Source organism: Gallinula chloropus (genome assembly GCF_964237585.1).
Source record: "Gallinula chloropus genome assembly, chromosome: 4".
In the NCBI taxonomy this organism is placed as follows: Eukaryota; Metazoa; Chordata; class Aves; order Gruiformes; family Rallidae; genus Gallinula; species Gallinula chloropus.
The window spans coordinates 17,681,588-17,699,993 of record NC_140088.1 but is presented as its reverse complement, the minus strand read 5'-3'; the positions used below and the strand labels follow the sequence as shown (position 1 = coordinate 17,699,993).

The 18,406-nt window shown below is 41.6% G+C and overlaps 1 protein-coding gene across 5 annotated transcripts in view; it reads left to right on the top strand.

Annotated features, from left to right (window-relative positions):
- Positions 1-2,455: 2,455 nt before the first annotated feature.
- Positions 2,456-18,406, top strand: part of ANO1 (anoctamin 1) — a gene marked incomplete at both ends in the record, with an annotated part of 46,696 nt that continues 30,745 nt past the window's right edge. For 3 of the 5 annotated variants that reach the window (XM_084263865.1, XM_084263866.1, XM_084263864.1), the window contains 8 exons: positions 2,456-2,578; positions 6,552-6,878; positions 9,150-9,248; positions 10,791-10,942; positions 12,191-12,245; positions 15,045-15,096; positions 17,786-17,851; positions 18,347-18,402. In XM_084263865.1, the coding sequence (XP_084119991.1) occupies positions 2,471-2,578; positions 6,552-6,878; positions 9,150-9,248; positions 10,791-10,942; positions 12,191-12,245; positions 15,045-15,096; positions 17,786-17,851; positions 18,347-18,402 (915 nt within the window). The remainder of the gene's footprint in view (positions 2,579-6,551; positions 6,879-9,149; positions 9,249-10,790; positions 10,943-12,190; positions 12,246-15,044; positions 15,097-17,785; positions 17,852-18,346; positions 18,403-18,406) is intronic. The other 2 variants (XM_084263868.1, XM_084263867.1) reach the window with 1 other exon arrangement.

Below are 18,406 nucleotides of genomic sequence, written 5' to 3'. Positions count from 1 at the left end.
CACATACATGTGTAGGAAATTTTTACAGACGTGCTAGTCACTCCCACTAGACGGCTGATTTTTGGCTGCATCTCTCTATTACCCCATGGAACACTGCTTCAGCTTTCCAATAACAATAACAAATTGTTATTCAAGCGAGTTTGAGAATGCTGCCCCAAGATCACAAGCGCGGCATCTTTTCTGAGATAACTACTTGAGAATATTAAAGAAAAGCCAGGAACAGCAGCAGGAATCTGCAGAGCTGTGGGTGTTACGTGCTGTGTGCATGAAATATGTAAGGATAATTGCTGCCCAGATTTTATGCAAAGGTGATGGCGTTAACGAGCACTGCAGTTTGCGGGAAGGCAGGCAGCTTGTAGAGAGCCGGTTGGGGCAGCAGATTTCCCAGATAAACGAACTGAAATGAAGATCCACAAAGTCGTGGTGTTTGTGAGTTCCAGAAAAGCACAACTTTCATACTAATAATGTTTATTTTACCCTGGTAAGCTCAAGAAATGGGCCAAGGCTGTTTTGGCTGCACCTTTCTCTTCTGCTGCAGCAGATTGTTGTCCACGCTAACTTCTGTGTGTCACCAGGATAATTTCTCTTGTTGCAACTTGTGTCTGTAGCCTCCCATCCTTCTGCTGCGCACCTGTGAGAAGAACCTGACTCTGTCATGTCTGTATCTACTCAGCAAGTAGTTGAAGGCAGGAATGGGACTCCATCATTTGCCTCTCTTCTTTGGGCTGCATATGCACAGCGCTGTCAGCCCCTCCTCACGCACTCAAGCTCCCTGACCATCTTGATGGTCCTTTGCCAAAGTTGCTCAAGTTTGTCAATGTCCTCCTGGTGCCAAGCAGCCAAAACTGGGTGCAGCACTCTAGTGGTAATCTGGCAAGTGTCAAATAGAGGATAAAAGCACTTCCTTAGACCTGCTGTCTTTGCTTTCTTACTAATGGAGTCCAGTATGCATCTATCCTTCCTCTCTTAAGACCATCACTCACTTTGAACTTGTCCACCAGGCCTGCCATGTCCTCTTCTTCAGAGCTACTTTTTATCCAGTCTATGCCCAGCTTGATCTTGTGCTTGGGACTATTCTATCCAAGGGCAGGACTTGCTGAGTTGATGTGGCTGCTTTCAGCCTGTTCTTCTAGCCAACTGACACCCCTTGAAGTGGGGTCCTACACTCTCCAGCTCATCAACCATGTTCCTTAGTTTCACATCATCTGCAAATTTGTTAGAGAATGGTATTTTCCCTGTCTCATCCTTCCATATTATCCCTGTAGTTCAACCAGATCCAGACAGGTGGTATGGTGGAGTAACATACTCTTAGACTAAGGCATAGCTAATTAAAATGTGCTATTTATCCTCACCTCATCATAAGTTTAGTGGCAATTGTAGGTAGGAGGGAAGTATTTTTCTTAATGGGCTAATTCTGTAAAACTTCTGGTTCTCGATGCTGCTATCCGCTCTGGAGACAGTGTGTTGAACTAGTTGCAGCAACCAATTGCTGTGGTATTGCTTCTATTGGAATGTTCTCCTCTGTGTGGTTTTGTTGTTTGTTTTGGGTTGTTTTTATTTTTAAGATAGTTAATTTATTATCCATTCAAGGCTAAATTCTAAAAATTCTTGCTTTATCATCACTCCTTAGACAAGCAAATCCTTCTCCCATGTGGTTTAGAGAAATGGTGAAATCCTGCAGTGCTTTACTTCAATGTAGAATCAAATCTTGGAAAACTTTGCCTTCTATTGTTTGCATAAATGTACATATGCAAACACTAGTTTGTGTGTTATCAGTTACATGGTTGCTCAGTTTTTAGGGGAGTTTTTGCATGAAATCTTTTAGCCCACCTATATACTTAATCAAGAAGTGGAAACAGTATGGGTGTCTGGTGGGTTGAGCGCAAGAAAACCTTAGATTTGCAAGACATCTTAAATAAGAATGGCTCAGTGTGTCAGATGCAGAGATAAATGCTTGAGGGGGAAGCCCCTCCTTGGTTCTTCAGCAGCATGAGCAAGTGCTTGTTGAAGGAGCACACACCTACTGAAAAGGGGAAAACACCACACCACTGATTGTCACCAACTAGCTCATTCTCAGGCTATTTTTCTTCCCCCCCCCCCCCCCCTTTTCCCTTCTCCTGCCAAGAAAGATGATGGTTCTATGAGACCATACAGTAAACATATCCTGAGGCAGTAGTGCAGAAAAGAAGTTAGCTGAACACTCCTCTGGAGGAGGAGGAGACCTAGGTAGTGCTGAAAGAGGAAAGCTGAAAAGGGAGACACAGGGGAGGGTGGGAGCCCTGCACAAGGGCTCATTGGCAGGAAGAGGCAGGAACAGGATACGTTTCAGCTTTTGGGTGGCTCTGGGAGGAGCAAGTGTGGGGATTAAAGTGTCTTAATGAAATTGTTGCTTTTCCTTTCAGACGCAGACAGTGAGTTTCATGGGGTGGATTTTCTGCCAGAAGATCTCAACGAGGCTCCAGAGACAGGAATGAGGGTGAACAAGAAATACTCCTGTCTACCTGCTGAGGAGAAGGGGATCCACATTATCAACATCCGAGCTATTGAGGATATAGGATATGACCAGCATGAGAGTACAGTGAGTAAAGGACTTGACAGATATGTCATGACTGGCGTGCTGTGCTTTACCTTTTAGCTTATTTCTCATTCTTCCCATTCCCAGGATGCTCTGACATCCTTTCCCTCCCTTTCTTAAGGTGGTGAGGAGGATTGCTACCAGCCACAGCACATGCTCATTCAGCGGGGTTTGTTCTTTGATGTATGTGAATAGGGGGAAGCAAGGGATCCTTGTTTAACCTGTAGCACAAAAAGGGGTTGGCTGTTCTCAGAGTAATCAATCTGGCAACAAGGCTATGGCCACCTTCAGATCTCTTTGCTCATATAGAATAGAACAGAAAAAAGTCTAAAATTTCCTGCAAAAGCTATTAATATTGGTAATGTTAAACTAATATTCTGTACCCCTCAAAAGAGGTTCAATTTCCAGTGTCATTAATTGTATCTTGGTTAAATTCTATAGCACCAATTTTAAAGAAAGTAATATGAATACCCAGCAGGATTAGGAGTTGGTTGTGTCATAAACACATAAAAAGGAGTTTATTCAAGTGAAAGAATTGAGGTGAGAAACAGATCTCGCTGGAGAAAGATGTACCAGAAAAAGCAGTACTTAGTTCTTTGTGCTTGTGCTTAGTCAGGGTGGAGCATGGAGGAATAATTCGATCAGAGTGTAAACATCCCTCCTGCAGTGCTAAAACTGAAATGTCCTTTCCGCGTCTCATTTGCAGCTGAGGGGACATGAGCCTTACATTGTCTAAGTCAACACAGCTCCTGTTCTATTTCAGCATAGTAGGACTGTGAGAAAGGATGTATGAGTACCTTTCAGCATTAATACCACATCCCTAAAGGAATCTAACCTTTTTTTTAAAAGAAAAACAGGACCAACAGGCTTGAGTCTTTTGGCTGCATCCTTTTCGCAGTGGGATATATTCTCATATGTTAATAGATTTATTGATGCTTTAGTATCCTCCTAAATTATCAGTGAACCAGCTTTTCAGCAGAGAAGCTTGAAGAAATGGGAAGGAGCTCTCAGTCAGTTTCTGCAGTGACCTGTCCTCTTCCTAGTGGTGGTGGCTCAAAGAAACAGAGAAACTGGGGATTTTCAGTGCCCCTTTTCCACCCAAGCCATGCTCTGTGAGGAGCTGTGTTTCGGGTGTACTGATCTCTCCCGAGTTCCCCAAACAGTTAGAAATATCTGGCCCACTCACTCCTGTCATCTTCAAGAGCCATCTTCAGTCCTGCCTGTTTCCTTTACGTATTAGTCTCCCAAACAGACCAACTCAGCGCTGTTGATCCTGCATAAAGTCAGTCCAATGAGGGTAGGAAGTGATTGGGTTCTGAGCTTTTTGCCTGTTTTATCTCGCTGTACTTACCTTGGCATCTATCAGTTCAGCCCAGTTTTTCAGAACGTTTAATTAATTAATAAGATCAACACATCTCTAAAAACTAAATAGTTACCTTAAAAGAAGTCCCAGTGTTCCTCCATCTTGTTCACAACTATTGACTTTGAAGAGGCATTATATCCTGACAATCCGGTTAATTACAGCTTCTCAGTGGTTTGTTTCTATAGAAATTCACATCACTGTCAGCTTGCTTTTAGGAAAATGTTCTGAATTTGGAGGTGCATGTCACTGAACACGAAGCAGTCAGAAAGTACTAGTTGTTAGTGGTTTTCTATATTGTAGTTTTGCTTAAGGACTTATTAATCTTACTAATGTTTATAAATATCTTAAGTGTGGGAGACAGAGGGAAATAGCCAGCCTCTTTTCAGTTGTCTATGGAGACAGGACAAGGGGCAATGGCCTCAAGCTGGAGTACAGGAAGTTCCGCACCAGAACTTTTACACAGTGAGGGTGACAGAGCCCTGGGACAGGCTCTGTCTCTGGAGATATTCAAGACTCATCTGGATGCCTACCTGTGCGACATGTCTTAGGGAACCTGCTTTGGCAGGGGGATTGGACCCAATGATCTCTGGAGGTCCCTTCCAACCCCTACAATTCTGTGAATCTGTGACTAAATAGGAGTATCTAGATAGGGCACAAACACGAGCAGCCTGTGCCCTGAAGAGTGAACTCCACAGTGGCAGAAAATGCTGTATTATTTTATTACGTTAATGTATTTGGAGCGATATTTATGTATTGCCAGCACTGGGCAGACATGGTCAAGGGTAGATTTAGGTTGGATATTAGGAAAAATTTCTTCAATATGAGGGGTGGTAGATCACTGAAACAGGTTGCCCAGCGAGGTAGTGGAGGCCCCCTCCCTGGAGAAATTCAAGGTCAGGCTTGATGGGGCTCTGAGCAACCTGATGTAGTGAAGATGTCCCAGCTTACTGCAGGGTGGTTGGACTAGATGGACCTTTAAAGGTCCTTTCCAACCTAATACATTCTGTGATTCTAAGTAAGGCTTTGGAAAGCAATGAGTGTTCAAGCATCTCTACCTTGGGAGATGGCTGCTCCGCATACTGCCTGGCATCTTGGGCTTCTTGCTGTCTGCCAGTCCTCCTTGCTGTGTGTTATTGCTCCATGTTCATCTGATTACACTGGTCTAATAACCTCTTCAGTGCGCTTCCACCTCCCTCTCAGCTCAGGATGATGGAGTGGGGTTCACTGCTTGAATTTGTTGTCTGAGTAAAAAATGTCCTGGAGGCAAAAAGGGAAGGACAGACTGTCCCTTAAAGGCATTGATTTATAGTTGTGGTGGCTGGGACCTGCCCTCCCAAAAGTGATGTTCAGAGAAGCATGCAGATCTGTATAAGGCTGAGCAGGTTTTGATGAAGTTTTAGCTCTGTCGGCTGTGAGATACTTGCTGTACAATAAGCTCAAGGGTTGCTCCTTTCCAAACCAGAGGCTTAGAAATTGGACTGTCTTAGAAACAACTGTTTGTGCAATAGCTTACATTCATGGTTTTGTGTATGGAACAAGCAGAAGATATACAAGTCCCAAATGGATTTTGACCAATATGATTTGCAACTGACGGCCAGTTGCTTGCTATCCTTTGGAGCAGAAGTCCTTCTCCCTATGTGGAGGCTTAACATTCTCCAGTAGACACCAGCCAGAAATGTCCCTGAAAAGCCACTCCTGTGATGAGCATTTCTGTAAAAACAAATGCAAGTTATTAGCAAGTTTTTAATTTATTTTTTAAAAATGGTCTGTGCATCTCCTGGGACAGAATTGTGAATTATACATAAGTGCTATTGAAAGTAGAAATGAATAATTGTCAGTACTTCCGTCCGTTTCTACAGTTGCCCTGTGCACTATTTCAGATACATGCTTGGAAATAGAATTGTGTTTTAAGATTTACATTCCTTGCATCTTAGAACACTTATATAGCGTTAATTCAAGATGTGAATAAGGCTTTGCCACCATCAGATTGCAAAGTGATACAGCTTTTATAAGTGGGGAAAGAAGGTATGAACTCAGTGAGCAGTGAACCCACTTCCCTGGCTACAGTCCATCCACATTTTTGGCTGTGCTTCATGACCAGCTGGCTCCCTTCAGTCTGTATCTAAGATGATCTCTTTCTCAGATGATATAAACTTGCAGTGATAGATAAGAGAAGTGAGAAGTGTTTGCACATGGTATTAATCCATTTGTCAGAATTGAAACGCAGATGTCTTGGGTGGCAAGGGACAGATGATCTTAGTGGTGCTTAACTCCCAAAGGAGAAAACCAAATCCACCAAATAGCTGATTTATGAGCTACTGTGCTGGTAATTAGATTAAATCCCAGTCACTTTAGCTATTTATTTTTGGCCAATAAAATCCCAACTGGGTATCAGTAAAATTGCAGGTGTTAACTTGCAAAATTGTTTTGAGTAAGTAGCATGGGGTGGGGGAGGCTCCTCCTGTATGCTGTTTGAAGATAGTTCATTGTGTGCTCCAGGCAAGGAGTCGTCCTTGATACAAGGATATGGTCTGTCTGGTGTCCGTGTTGGCATGTGTACTCATTATTCTTTTCCTCTCTCCTTCTCTCCACAACCCCATTTCCTGCTTCCAGCTATTAAATTCCCTATCCAAAAATCCAGATGCTGACTGCAAATATGGACTCTACTTCAGAGATGGGAAGAGAAAAGTAGACTACATTCTAGTTTATCATTACAAGAAGTCCTCGGCAGGGAAGACGCTTACCAGGAGAGTTCATCATAATGATTCAAGTGCCCGAAGTGCCAGGCAGGACCAGCCACTTCCTGGGAAGGGAGTGCAGCTGGAAATGGGTGAAAGCGAACCTCACGTGGATTACCATGAAGACGACAAGAGGTTTCGCAGAGAGGAGTACGAAGGGAACCTCGTGGAGGCCGGCCTGGAACTGGAACGTGATGAGGACGTAAGGAGCCATTTCCAGTGGTTAGAGAAAAGGAGGATAACTGGTGGTCGAATCCTGGGAAGTGCTGAGCTATTCCTGTGAACCTGGCTCTGATCAAGGTCACACAAGCTCAACTCTTCCAGAATTTGACTTTGGTTCTGGCAGCACCATTCTCACTCACCAATATAATCTGCTTCACACGAATGAGTTGAGTCTGGTGGTGTTAACGCCCCAGCAAGGTGAAGGTTCCTACTTTTCTTGTCTGAGACTCGTGCCACATCCACTATTGCAACAGAGCTTGTGGGTGCATTGCTACATCTAGAAGTCAGGCTTAAATTGTTCTAAACACTAATCCTAGTTTGATGGGTTTTATGGTGTGCTGTAGTTTGGATCCACTGGTAATTCCAGTTCTGAGGAAAAATACCCAATACGGACGGTGACATTTTTATACCTCAGTAGACTTAAAGCAAATTAAATTTGTTCAGGAGGTTCTGGTACATGCTTGGGCACGTGGGTCTGTAGTACAGTTTGCTCTTTCCATTCTTAGATATGAACAGTACAGCTTGTAACGCCTTTCACCTGTACCCTGAAAACAATATATTCTATTAAAAGACCATTAGACTGTAGAAAAAAAATGATGTGTGTGAAGTACTGCCAGTGTGTGATTAGTAGAAATAGCTACAGCCGTATTAATTTCAAAGGCAGCTATCACAACTAACTTATCCAACCAATATGCCTGAAACTCCTGTGAGAGACAGTAAGCATTTAGATCCTGTAAATAAAAGCAGCATAGAAGTTGTGATTAAACATCACAACTGATGCGATCAGAGTGTTAAAAAATAAATCTGCCATTACTGCTTACAAATTACAGGCATAGTGTGTTTATATATAAATATATATATATTTTGCATGATATAATGCACAAAAACTTTTCATTTCTCTGTCCTCCATGTGAAAATAAGACTTGCTTTTGGTTAAACTTGAAAGTTGCAGTGAACTGAAGCCTGCCTGTGCCAAGTCAGATATTTAAATCCTTCACTAGGCGGGAGGTCCCCACCTATGACAAGTAATACAATTTCAAAAGATGGAAAAGGGCTCCGGGTTCAAGCCGGGACACTGTAAAAGACAGACTATCCTGTCCTTTCAGTAGAAGGTACAAAACCAGATCAGGAATGTATAGACATGAAAGCAGCCCGCAGGGATTTTGCATCAGCCTTCCATATCCAGCACATGGGTGTAGGGGGAAAAACCTGCAGCCACTTGGGCTTGAAAAGCATGCCGCCAGGCTGCGTTGGAGGCCGTACTAATTGCAAAAAGAGCAAAGGTTTCTTAAATGGATGGTGTGTACTAAGTCGCTTAAAGTCCTTCTATGAAGTAAATTCAAAGGTGGTTTGGAAGTTGTGCCTTTTGGGAAGGCTGGCGGTTATTTATGCCTCTGAGCAACCAGTTTCTAGAAAGCCAGTGAGGAATATATCTGCTGTAGAAAGCTAGTTATTACAGTAACTGCCTGAGTTGGTACAACAGCAAGATTAGAAAGATTCATTAAAGTTTCTTTCCCTTCTGTTTGCTGTGTGCCTACTAGCTTGATATCATTTGTCCAACGGCTTTGAAGTGATAGCTGTCGTGGGAGTAAATACAGGTGTATGTAGGAGTGCCAGAAGCAACACCCCCTGTGTCCAGCCATCTAGAACAGAGCTCAGGGAACTAGTGGGATGCAAGCATATCGCCAGTATTATCATTAACATTTATCTCTGGTTTTATTCTTTTATTTCGTTGAATTCCTCCTACCAGTTTCCCTAATTAAAATGCATAGTGTCTTAACGGAGATACTCACGTCTGTATCTGAGGCTGATTTTTTCTTACTTAGTTCTGGTCCTTTGAGATACTGAGCAGCTCTTAGGAGGCAGCATGGACTCTCTCAGCTTCATTAATTACCACACGCCCACGAAATCATACCATTTGGCTGGGTGCCTGTGCTTCAGATTTAACTGGCTTAGTCTGTATTTTTGTCCGTAGTCATTAGCTTTTATTTCCCAAACAGTTTTTATCTGTTTAACCTTGTGGTAATAGTTCTGGAAGACAATAGTGTTTTTGAGTCACGTTTTGTAGCAGCTCAGCATGGAGAGGTGTTCAGTGATTGTCCTGTTGCTGGAAACTAGCTGTGTCAAAGGGACTATAGCATGTTGGCGGTGATGGGCTGTTCCTTAAATATGTATGAAACACAAGAGGAAAAAATACTTAAATTTCTTCTCATCAGTAACTTTTGCGCTTTTTTTTTCTTTATTTTTTAAGACTAAAATCCACGGGGTTGGATTTGTAAAAATACATGCACCGTGGCATGTATTGTGTCGGGAGGCGGAATTTCTTAAGCTCAAGATGCCCACAAAAAAGGTGAGTCCTGATTTTAATTTTTTTTCTTTTCCCTCTGGAAGGCACAGTTTAAATATATGCTGATCTCTGAGCACCTTACAAATGTATACTTTTCATCCCACAAGCACTTTTAAAATAGTTAACTCATCTGTGAGAGTTGCAGGCTTGCATGGGACAGCAGAAAGAATAACTGGAAGAAGGAATGGAAATCAAGATTTCCCAACCACTACTGCTCTCTGTATGCCCTGCTAGTGGTTACATATGATGCTTCATCCTCTCAGTGTGTTTTAAAAGAAGAACTTGAGATTGATGATGATTTTTATGTGCACATTTCAGGGTTTGGGCTTTGGTTTTTTCCTCACCTGAAACACTAGACTGCTAAAAATTAATGAGAGTAACAATTTGTGTGCAGTAGTCTCGCTGGGTTTCGTGACTCTTTATATACGTCGTTAGTCATATTTGCAGGAGTTGGGACTACTCTACCACAAAATAAATTACCTTTCAGAATATTTGAAATATCATTAAAGAAATGACAGCATATTTTCATCAATTCTAAATCATCTGTGATAGATAGCTACCTGTTCAGTGAGCATAGCTTAGAGATGGATTAATATTTAAACACATACTAAGTGCATGTCCCAGACTGTAGTGGGAAGTCTATAATGGAGCAAGAGACAGTCTCAAAGCCCAGCATCATTTATTACAACACTAAAACCACACTTTTGGTTTGGATTTCATATTAATCCCCATTATTGCCTCACTTACCACTGATTTTAATCAGAAGCGCAATTAGATAAGAAAGTCTGTTGTGATCCTGTGGTTAGGGTGGGAGTTTTGCAGGGGCGGGGTTTGTGTAAAAGGGAGCAGCTAAGCCTGGGGGCATTGCCTGGGAGAAGTGGTGTGCTTAATACCGTCGAAGCCCTAATGTCTTATTTCCAGCCGAGCATCTTCCAGCAGTGTGAGCCCTGCCCTGGGTCTGCACATAATTTTTGTGGCTCAGAGAGGGAAGCCTATAATCCTCTTTTGTGACCTGCTAACCCAACTCCTGCAATTAGTGCTATGGAGCGATGAGAGAGAAGGCAAGATATTTTGGTTCCTTTATATGGAAGAAGGGAAACTCCTGAAAACTGCACAATATTCCCAGTAAAGGTCCCTGGGAGAGGAGACCACTTCTTTGGTTTTGCACATGGTCTTTGTAGCTCCTTCATTTCTTTGTCCCATTGCACCAAGAAAATAGTAAATGCTGGAGGAGTGGGTGTCTCAGGAGCCAAGGCTGAGAGTATCTCCCCTGAACACCCCAGCCTGATTATTCGGCACCACAGGCCATGCTCCGGCTCAGAGGAGAACTGACAGGCTTCCTCTGCTTGCCTTGGTTTGACTTTCCCATCCTTCTAAGTGTTTCTGAATGCTTTCAAGAAGGCAATACTCCTCAATGATTTATTCTGATGTATTTATTTAACTAATGGTCTGCTGCTTGTAGTCACTCTCTCTTATAGGTAACTAAAAAGCAGTGCAGTTTTATTGAGGTTGGTTTGGTTTTTGCTTTTTTCTTTGTCCACTCAGATGTATCAGATCAATCAGACCCATGGTCTTCTGAAAAAGATTAACTCCGTAATTCAAAAAATAACAGAGCCCATCCAGCCAAAAGTAGCAGAACACAAACCTCAGACGGTGAAGCGCCTCTCCTACCCCTTCTCCAGAGAGAAGCAGCACCTGTAAGTGAAAGCTTTCTGTAAATGTCCACGTCACCAGGCTCCAGCCTTCCCAATAGCAGCTAAGGCAGCAAAAGGTGAAAGGGAAGCAAACACCAACGCTTTGATAGTGACTCCTGTAAAGAATACTTCATTTTTGCAGTAAATTTACTGGTTTGTTTTGGTTTTTTCCCCTCACTGTTGAGAAATAAGGCTTTGTAGAATCCCTCCTTGAAATCGCTGTGCTGCTGTTGTGGTATATAATACATATAACTATAAATTAATTGTTAGACTGCCAAACAAGATTTATAATGGGATTTACAATAGTCTCTTTTCCATGTAAAATAAAATGCTCAGTAATATATGTAGCCAGAGATGTGGGCTGATAAGTTTCAGAATAATTTAATTACATATGTACTGCCAACCAGGCCTTGACTTTGGAAATGCTGTGAAGTCCATGGTAGCTTTGTCATCGATTTTTAAATCAGTAGAACAGCTATAAACGTGGGTGTAGGGAAAAAAAAAATAATCAGGTGGGGCCCAACCAAAGTTTCGAGTGCCCTGGATTGCTTTGCTGCTGCTCTTCCTTGGCCAGCATCCCAGAAGAGAAGCTTTGAAGGCTGTGTTTATGTACGTGCCAGCTGGAACAAGTAACAGTCCTATGGCAGGATTCCTTCACTGTGCTTGCACAGCTCTTAGTTTTTCATCAAGGGATGCAGAACTCTGATGCAGTTGTGTATGTTAGTTGAGCCAGTCGATGTATGTGACGTTTGACATAGTCTTGGACTTACAGGAAATGTATTTATGTATTTATGTGCATGTTGGATGTTCCTACAGCAAAGGAGCCTGGTGGTTCAGGGAAAGCCCAAAAGATGCTCCTTGGCTTGGGCAGGGATGTGCCTTATGGTGTTTGCAGCAGTGGCTTTTTTCAGTCAGACTGCCTGTGTCTTTGCTGAATAAGGGAGGCAAGAGTGGCTTGGCAGGGTTTAAGATAAAGACAAAGTGTAGAGGTTATTAGGAGAAGTTCAAGGCCAGCAGTGGTCAGGAATGCAACTTAAATGAGCATCAACAGTCTTTTGTGCAGAAGAATCCTCTTTGAAATGGGAGAGTTGGGATGGACTTTCTTTGTAACAAGGTTTCTATAAGCTGTTCTTTAATGTTAGCTATGAGACATCCCCAGGAGAAATGAAATTATTGAAAGGGTCAACAGGAGCAGGAAATTACTGGCTTTTTTTTTTTAACCTAATGGGCTTCTTTCTCATCTTTTAACAGGTTTGATTTGTCTGACAGAGATTCCTTCTTTGACAGTAAAACGAGAAGCACTATAGTAAGTACTGTATATAAATAATTTATAGTGGATAGTGCCTTAATCATGGTGTTAATAGCCCCTTTGCCAGCCTGTAGTACAAAGCATGTTGCAAGTTTTCCTTTCTTAACCAAATGCCAGGGATCGCCTGTAAGATCAACTGTTGAAAGCATTTCTGGCTTTAGCTTATGTGCTGAACAGTCTTTGATGCTAATAAGTTGCTGCCTTTTGGAAAATAATTTGGATCATATTTGTAGTTCACAGTTAGTCTGGGACATATTTTCTTACTAGACCTATCACGAGAATGGAATAGATTGAGACTCTGCTGCTGGTTCTGACACCAGTTGCCTGCACCGCTGTGTCTCATTTGCCTTTTCGTTATTATATGTTGCTCTTTTTATCAACCGTTGTGAAACCTCCGAAAACAAGTGTCAGTGAAGCAGCCAGGTATTTACAGGGAATATTATTTACAGTATTTTAGGTGCAATTCTCTAGAATGGTGAATGTTTATGGGTTTTATTTAACATTAATTATTATTTATTTAACATTAGTTATGATTTTTATTTAACATTATAATTTACGTGAAAGAAATGGAACAAGGACAGAAAATTGCATCTTGGACTGATTTTGCATCTCCTCACCCCTCTTACACTTGCAAGCGTGATGTACGCCTATACAGCACTGGCACTGGGCTGAGCCATTCCTGTGTTTGTTTTGGAGGTTCTCTCTACTCCTTCAGTACTAGCATGGAGCTTTTCCTCTTTTAATTAAACTTCTGTGGTTCCCTTTCAGAAATACAGTCTAATACAGGACTATCACAAACTGCATTTGACTGACAGAACATAAAATAGAGTGGGGGAGATGGTGTAGTCATTTTGTAGCCATTGAGGGGTAAAAGGACAGGACAGCTCATGGGACAGCTGAAGGGACTATGCCAAGCAGCACTTGCAGCAATGCTTTTCAAATTACAGTGTGGAATTTTGCCCCACTCCACTGCTGCTGGTCGGTGCATTGGAATGTGGCTGTGAGCCTGTTTTTATCTCATATTTAACATTACCCTTTTGGATGCTAAGTGGTTTCAAAAAGAGCTTATATCACAATTATAGCTGCCTTTTATTGCTGCAGTGATAAGGGGTGTAAGATATCTAACACCCCTTTCCTGCTTTGAAATTCCAGTGTGCAGACCCCATGATGTAGTTTTCCTGTAGATTTTGAAGTACAGTGATTTGGTTTGAGCACAGGTTGTCAGGAGTAGGTGAGCTTGACCAGGGCAAGGCAGATGCAGCAGCACAGAAGTGGAAAAGAAAAAGACAAACATAGAATTGGTTTATTTGCAATTAAAAGTTTCATTTGAGGTTGAAAAAAAACCCCACAAACAACATAGCTGCTATTCATAGACTTTCTTTTAAATGTCTAGATGCAAAGTCAAAAACTTGTAAGTACTGATAAGAAATTTAAGGGAGCAAATTAAGAGTTTGGTAGCAAGACAAAATGGCATGACTGGCTGAAAAATGGACTGAAACTGAAGGAGCTCATAGCAGAGGCTGGGAGGAAAAGGAGGGATGTTTTTTTTTAAACCACCCAAGGACACACTGCTGGATATATGACAATAAACAAATCAACATGCTACCAGGATTAAAATCCCTGTAAATCACCAGATAGTAAAAGACATATTGAATGTTTCTCAGCATCATATTGTCCACTGTGTTTTTCTCGTTGTATTCTTGTTTCTTAAGGTTCTCTCCTGCCTTTCTTGTATGTATTTTTAAACGACAGTGCAAATATTGACCCTTCTACCTACTGCAAAATGAACAGGAATCTCGTCACTCCCTGCAAGTCTTTGAAGAATAGAAACTAAGCCAAAGACCTTTTATTTATTTAAAAAAAACCCCAACCAAACCAACTCACAACATTATATAACTGGAACTCTCTTTGTGACAGCCCTTTAACTTGCAGGAGTTATGAAACAACATCAGGCAGATGAGCTGAGGGGATTGCCTCCTATGCCCTCACTCACTTCCCTCCATGAACTGGGCAAGTGCCGGCCAAGTTGGCACATGGATTCACAAGCATCCCTTGGCAACCAGTCCTCGAGTCCCTGAACAGGCCAGGCAACAGGCAGCAGGTGCCTATGCTCAAGGTTTTCCTGTGCTGCCTGCTTCCCTGCCAGCCTTGTGCTGCTGGGCACTTGCCTTGCCTAAGAGCATTGCTGCGCGGGAGAAGCCGAAAGCTGAACTGCTTGGGCGGCATGCTGAGATGTGCAAAGGTTATTTGACAATAAGTGCAATAAATCATAAAATAAATACATCTGTTTTGCCACTGAGGTCATGTAAACTCAGAAACTTTAAGGTCAGCCTGTGTTAGTCCAGACTCTGATAAACAGCTGCGTGCTTTGTACACATTATGAACCTGAACCTCTGCTGAAGTCCTTGGGCTGAAGCCAGCTTACGCCATCAGAGGCGAGGGAAGAGCTGGCCCACCACACCGCCTAGTCCGGGTAGCAGGGGGCTTCTGATCTTTGATCAATTCTCACACATCAGCAAAACAGCATTTCTGCTATGTGAGTGGTCAGATGCAACCCTGTTTCCCCTGATCAATTACCTTGGTAGCTGGCTATTTAGTTAAACCTTTCTCTCCTGTACAGATAACTTGGCGTGGAAATCTTTAAGCCCTGCTCTCCTTAATACTGTGACTTTTATTAAAGAGTGATGACTTCATCGACATCTTGGTTTTGCCAATATTTGAGCTGTACACAAAAAAAGATTGTGTTTTTCACTGGCAGTGTCTGAAGTAACCCTTTCCTTTATTTTACTTCCATAGGTTTATGAAATATTGAAAAGAACGACGTGTACCAAAGCAAAATATAGCATGGGTAAGGAACTTTATTTAGCTTTAAGATCGATATAATTTTCAGGTATTGAAAATAATTGCAAGTTGTCACTGTCTGCAGAATGTATTTTTTCCCCCTGCTCTCTAATTTGATGTATATGGATATAATAGCTTTATTTGGAAATCTAATTTAATTAATGTAGCTGTTTGGAATTTTTTCAAATGTGAATTTATGGACTTTACTAAATGAAATGCTAAGTTAGCATATAGGCCCTGAAGTTGTGAGATCCTGTGCAACAGGACTTGGATGGTGGTATGAAACAGTAGATGATACATGCTCTGCATTGGCTCAGCTTTACGCTCACTGAAGTAGCCAAGGGTATTATCATGAATTTCAGTAGCTGCAGTGAAAGTCTATGGGTTGACCCATTCCTTTGAAGCAACAAAATTGCGTTTTTATTGTGGGATGGATTTTCAGTGACTTGGTGAGTGAAATGGTCCTAACCATTAAAACTAACTGCCCAAAACACTGTCCCAAGTGGGCTGAGGTTAACTCGGGTGGAACAGCCAAGGACCAATGCATGGGCTGCAAGCTGGCCCCTTTCTCAGCCCTCAGAACAGTTGCTGCAAGCCAGTGGGTGTGGGGTTTGTACTGTCACAGCCAGTATTTTTAGGATTTCAGCCCCAGGGCTTGTGGTCTAAGAACTAAATTCATAGTACAGGTAAACATGCATTGTAGATCAGGTCACTGTAAAGATTTGTTGGCAGCTTTTCCTGTTCGGCTGTTATAGATTTTATATGTGTTATGAAATACAGGTATATACTTGAGCGTGGGACCGAAGTTAACCAATAGTTAATGATAAAACAAACTATATAGGATGGACAGTTGAATTTCTTCATATCCATGCTTCTGAACAGACAACCAACAAAAATTTCTATGAGAAAACTTCATGAACATGGGAGAAAATGTTTGATAATTGTTGGAATCTGTTACGGCGTTTATGTGCCTACAAGCAGTTAAATAAAACAATAGGAACCTGAATTACAGGTAGTTCTGTTCAATATTGACTCATCAGCTGCTTAGAAATACTTCAAATAATAGAAGAATAATTATGCCAGAACTGATTTCCATGCTTTGACTTTTCTGTTGAAGTAACAACATACAATGTGCAATTGTTGAGCCCTTATATATACTAAATTTTGGTGTTGAGCCAGTATTAACAGAAGTACTATTTCCCTGTAGCATGGGAAATTCAAATTAATCCTTGACATTCAGGACCCTTCTCGAGTCTGGTGCTTGGATCATTTTCATTGGAAATTACGTATTTGCACTCTTGAAAAGAGAAGGTCATACCACTCAGTTTGCATTCTTGCCTTAGAGTTGGTTACTCACGTGATATTTTTTTTCTTCCTTTTCTGGTTTTTTTTCTTCTTTTTTTTTCCCTCCTCAGTCTAGAGATGGGAAACACATCAGAAATTAGTTGAGTAGGTCAGATGCTAAAAGAAAGTAAAGTGTTAGGATTCCTGCTTTGTTCTTCCAAAGACCAGCAAGGTCACACAGTACACCTTATAAAAATGTCATTAGACCAGCCTGTCCGTGGGTATACTCAGCGTAACTCAATCAGGTCCTTTGTGTTCCTGCACTGGAATGCTGGGTTACGACCCAACACAGGTTGCAAACAGATTTGAGCAAACACAGATAATGCTGCAACATTTCTGCCCAGCAGGAAAAAGGCGTCCGTCCAGCGAACACTGCAGTCTTTGTCATTCATTTTGAAAATTTGTGAAGGTGCAAATCTGTCTTTGTTGTTAAATGCTGATACTTAGAAGGGTACTATGTAGCTCTTCAGTCGATCATGCAGACCTGGAAAAATCATTTATCTGCTCGCTCGTTGTTTCTGCCAGAAGTGTGGAAACATTTGCAGACAATTCATAGTACTGTGTAATCTTAAATAGGACTTTGAAAATTAATGATACTGCAGGATACTGAGCACTCCTGGAGCAGTTCTTCCAGCAGGTGATTAGTATCTCAGAAATGTTAATGAACTTGAAAAATTCTCATTTCAAGAACAATCAAAAATGTCTTGGTGAACCTACAGCGATCAGTTTCCTGCTTCAGAGTCTCTGTTCCTTCAAATCCAGTCCTGCGCTCTCTTGTTGGCAACAAACTGATGGGCAACGTGGAGTATATTGTAGCACACCATTTGTCTTTTCTTTTTCTAAGTGCTTTTAAATTGGTGATGATGCCAGTGGCCAGATTTTTTTTTTTAATTGGCATTGATCAGCTTAGCCTTGCACAAAGGCAAGCACTTGACTTAGCTCAGATTCAGCACCTGAGACTGGTTCCTTGAATCCCCAAATGTATCTTTGTGGATAACACAACACCTTTCAGACATGGGTAATACTCCGTAACGGGAAGTAGCTATATTAACGTCAGCAGCTGCAGCAAGAACATCAGAAAAGTAACATGCTACAGCCCTCAAAGGTCCAGGTCTGGCCAAGTGACCTTTTGGAACGATGCAGTGACCTGCAGTGTTGAAGAGCCCCATGCCGTTGTGCTCCTACACACTTACATATTAACAACTCCCAACCCACCACAAATTAAGGAGCAATAAATACCACACATGGGAGGCAGGACTCCTCAAAGTCCATCATGCCGCATACATTTTATAGATGAAGCATTAATTGCTTTCGGCCTCATGCATGTCACTAATAAACGGATGTGTAAACAGGGAAAGGAGAGGGAAGAAAGAAGGAAACTGCCCTTTTAAATAAAAGACGAAAATGTGGTAAATATGGTAAGTATTATGCCAAGGTCTTCGCAAAGGCTTTCCCTACAATTCTCTAATCAATCTGAAATCTGAATTTAAAACTTTGTGTGGCTGATGTGTGCGTATGAGTGCTCCCGTATGCCATCGATTCCAGCCATATTCTTCTTGTGATCGAGCCTTCTGCTACACTTTCAAATCTGCAGGCTTGCCCTTAAATCAAACTGACTTTTCAGAAAATGTAATTTATTTTAATGACTAATTTCAAGTCATTAGCTTCTAATTCTTGATTCTCAAATATATATGACTTCCTCTTGCTCTCTGCAGTTTTCCATTTCATAAAATGAGTCATGTTTAATAACCTATATGATTAAAAATGAAACTACATGGAAGGGAATGAGATGGCAGAAAAATCATTATCTGACCAAATGACTGTTATTTTGAGGGAAATCTCCAGGAAGGATGATAAAGTGAGACTGTGTAATGTCAAAATTGTAAATAACTATTATGTCTTTATTTTTCAAGGGATCACCAGTCTGCTTGCCAATGGAGTTTACAGTGCTGCATATCCTTTGCATGATGTAA